Source organism: Entelurus aequoreus, linkage group LG07 (genome assembly GCF_033978785.1).
Source record: "Entelurus aequoreus isolate RoL-2023_Sb linkage group LG07, RoL_Eaeq_v1.1, whole genome shotgun sequence".
Lineage (NCBI taxonomy): Eukaryota > Metazoa > Chordata > Actinopteri > Syngnathiformes > Syngnathidae > Entelurus > Entelurus aequoreus.
This window is the reverse complement of record NC_084737.1, coordinates 39,569,620-39,573,177: the sequence shown is the minus strand read 5'-3', so window position 1 is coordinate 39,573,177 and position 3,558 is coordinate 39,569,620. Positions and strand designations below refer to the sequence as shown.

The following is a 3,558-nucleotide window of genomic DNA, read 5'->3' as shown; positions in this document are numbered from 1 at the left end:
ATATGATTTGCCCGAGAAGCTGGGCAGGACATTATTAAAAAAATAAAATACATTTTTTTTTTTACCAAGTACCACCTGAGAAAACACTTGGCTCTCCAACTACCACCATAATGGCCACCAGTAGCGTAGTAGGCCTAACTATTCATTAAAAACAAGCCAGAGTTTTTATTCAACAAGTATATTTTTGGCCACTGTAGCATCACACGCAATGCACAAACATCATCTACAATGATACTCCATATACAGTACATACTGTAGTTATAGACTACTTAGGTGTACCACTAGATGAAGCCTGCGTATAGTACACATTATACAGTTAGAGAATCACTGCCTCATCTAATTGATTCCATGAAGGCATCCCATAAACTGATAGGCACATATATTTTTGAGAATCGTGGTAACACAAGGCTGCTTAAAATTCAATGTACCCCTCAAGTAATATTTTCCATCTCTATCTCTGAGCATTGTTTCAGTTTTATCATATGGCTCTATGCACAGCTAGTGTTTTACCTATAGTGAGTGATTTATTTGGGACTTACTTTAAATTGTCTTATGCAGGAGGCTTTGGAGGTGTGTCAGACCAGAATTTCCAAGATGGAGCTCCATCAGCAGCAACAGCAGGTGGTCCAGTTGGAGGGGCTGGAAAACGCCACGGCCAGGATGCTCTTGGGAAAACTAATCAATGTGCTGCTGGCCCTTATGGCTGTCCTTCTGGTTTTTGTGTCAACTGTGGCCAACTGCGTGGTCCCTCTGATGAAGACGCGCTCTCGCTCATTCTCCACCCTCCTCCTCCTCATCCTCACGGCCTTCTTGTGGAAGAACTGGGACGCTCTGTCGACTTACATGCAGCGCGCCCTCCAGTCCCCAAGATGAGCGCCGTACTTGACTTACTTCACTCACACCAGGTGATGAACGTGTAGCTGCTGTCATGCAGGGACTTTGACAAAAGCGTGGCTAAGATGGCTGCGTGCAAAATCCGGCTGAGCTCATTTGGGACGTCGCTCGGAATCAATGCAGAGAGAGGGAAAGCGAGTTGCGAGCACATGATTAGGAAAGACAAGACTGTTTACATTTTTAAAAGTTGTCGTGTTGATATCCCTTACATAACAGTGTTGTACTCTTTTTATCTTGAAAGTTAAATCAGCTCTCGCTAATATTTCCATTTTCATTGTTATTTTATTCAGTATCATGTAGCATCGTGCCACCCGGAGAGGAGTGTAGGCAGGAAACTGGGCTCATGCTACTCACCTCAAACTAGTGTAATGATTTGGTGGATTGCCTTGCAGAACACACCTCAGCTAAACTGCAACTGGTAGATTTGAACCAAAACCTCAAACACGGGGTGCTCTTGTTCTTTTTTGCTGTGATCAAATGTGTCAGGATGGAACAGTTTGAAGGACTGGACTGAATGAACCTTTGCCTACTTCCTACCATTTCTAATAGCACACAGGCTTTTATTAATTTTATTTGAAAGTTGCACTGTTAAACAGTATGGATTTTAACTTATGTGGGTGAGTGTATGAAGGAGTGATGCACATGACCTGAGGACATCTGCTGAGTGTCAAACCAATGCAATATTTGCATCTATGAAATGAAGACACATGACATGTGAGCAAAATATTGTCCAAGTAAAACCACTTTTCTCTTATAATTGCCTCCCTCAGCCATGTTGACCTGCAGAGACCATCTGAGATGGACCAGGGGGCTGCTGCTTTATACCCACAGTGTTTCCACTGCCACGCCAGTTAAAAGCACTCTGCCCATTTATCAGGTTTTTTCTTTTCATCACACGCTCATGGTCTCTGTGCATCCCTCTTTTTGCTTATGGAGAAATCAGCCAAACCGGAGTCTACCCAGGCATGCTTGAGGGGGTCAACCAGGTCTGTCATGAATGTTGAGACTCTGATTTTATTGGTAAGGCTTCTTCAGCTTTAACATTATGAGGTATAAACTTGGGAGTCTGCATTGTGTGTTGCTAACTCTTGCCTCCCTGAGTACACTTTGTCATCTTGTCAAGGACATGTCAGGATGACCCAGCACATACAAGCTGATGAACTGTACAGCTGCACTTTAGCACTCAATTAGACATCACATACTGTAGGTTAGGCCTTTTGATTCGCCACTTTTGGCGACGAGCGTCCTCAGAGAGAGGAGTCCACCTCGCTCACATTACACTCACTTTATGGCAACGTGATTCTTTTCAATTTTGCCGAAAACTAAAAGTTTTTATTTGACCTCAGCATGACCTTGATGTTGGTTTATGTGATAAACCACTCCAGTGCCTTTGGACATGCTTTTCCAAGTGTGGAATAAATAAAATGCATTCCTAATCATGTGATTTTCCTCTTTCTCTTTTTTTTTTTAAAGATCTGATTTTAGTCAAATCATGTCTTGTTATAAGCAGATGGGCTCTAAATGATGTAAACGACTGTTCATCTTGTGACCACTAGATGGCGCTCTTAAACCTTACGTAGTGCTGCTCTTGCACGAAGGCTGTGGACATGTGGAATAGATGCAAGTGGTCTGTTATCAGTGAGGTGTTGTGTCCTTATCAAGAAGGAAGCAGGTTAGTGTGGAAGTCCTCCTTTCTAATGACTTCTGCAGATCAATGCAAGTGATGGATGGAGTGAGCACAAGTCAGGTGGTGTCTGCTGACACCTCTGACCCACATCCCTGGCCCAAGATTCACCAGGGCCGGTCTCAGGCTTTTTGCGGCCCTAAACAAGAAAGTTGTATGTGGCCCCATTTTGGTCTTTATATTACTTATGTAACATGTTTGGTCTGATTGCAGCCCGGTGAGTGTTGTCGAGGTTTGTGGCTTGTAAAAGTGACTATGTGGGTGTTACTGCAGGTCTAGAGCGCTTTCTTAATGTTAAAAAATGCTCCTAGAAAGTCTTAAACAGGTTCCAAATAGTTATTTATTAATTAATTTAGTACAGCCATACAATAAATGGGCAAAAACTATGAAAATACCAATGTTCTTTTAGACATTATCTTTAGTAAAAAGTTTGGTTACGATATAAAGTTAACTAGTACGGTCGTTTTAAGAAATACAGACGTCAATCGATCAATCAATCAATCAATCAAGGTTTACTTATATAGCCCTTAATCACAAGTGTCTCAAAGTGCTGCACAAGCCACAACGACATCCTCGGCTCAGATCCCACATCAGGGCAAGAAAAAACTCAACCCAATGGGATACAATGAGAAACCTTGGAGGCGACCGGTGCAATGGACGTGGAGTGGATCTGGTTAATAGTGTGAGAGTCCAGTCCACAGTGGGGCCAGCAGGGGATCATCTTGAGTGGAGACAGGTCTGCAGCGCAGAGACGTCCCCAACTGATGCACAGATGAGTGGTCCACCGCGGGTCCCGACTTTAAACAGCTAGCGCGTCATCTGTGGTCACCGAATAACCTATATACACAGGAGAGGGGGGCAGTACATTTATTTTTAAATCAAACCTTAAAATCTGTCATTATGACGGAGTTCACAGTGATGCAAAATGAGCAATTATCCCTATGGGCTTTTGAATGACTCACCGTTTCAATCAATCAATC

At 43.0% G+C, this 3,558-nt stretch overlaps 1 protein-coding gene across 4 annotated transcripts in view; it reads left to right on the top strand.

Annotated features, from left to right (window-relative positions):
- tmcc1a (transmembrane and coiled-coil domain family 1a) overlaps nucleotides 1-2,347 on the top strand; it is a 113,049-nt gene extending 110,702 nt beyond the window's left edge. For 2 of the 4 annotated variants that reach the window (XM_062053583.1, XM_062053584.1), the window contains one exon: nucleotides 559-2,345. In XM_062053583.1, the coding sequence (XP_061909567.1) occupies nucleotides 559-873 (315 nt within the window). In that variant the 3' untranslated portion in view covers nucleotides 874-2,345. Of the gene's footprint in view, nucleotides 1-558 lie in introns of all 4 variants that reach the window. The other 2 variants (XM_062053579.1, XM_062053580.1) reach the window with 2 other exon arrangements.
- The last annotated feature ends 1,211 nt before the right edge of the window (nucleotides 2,348-3,558 follow it).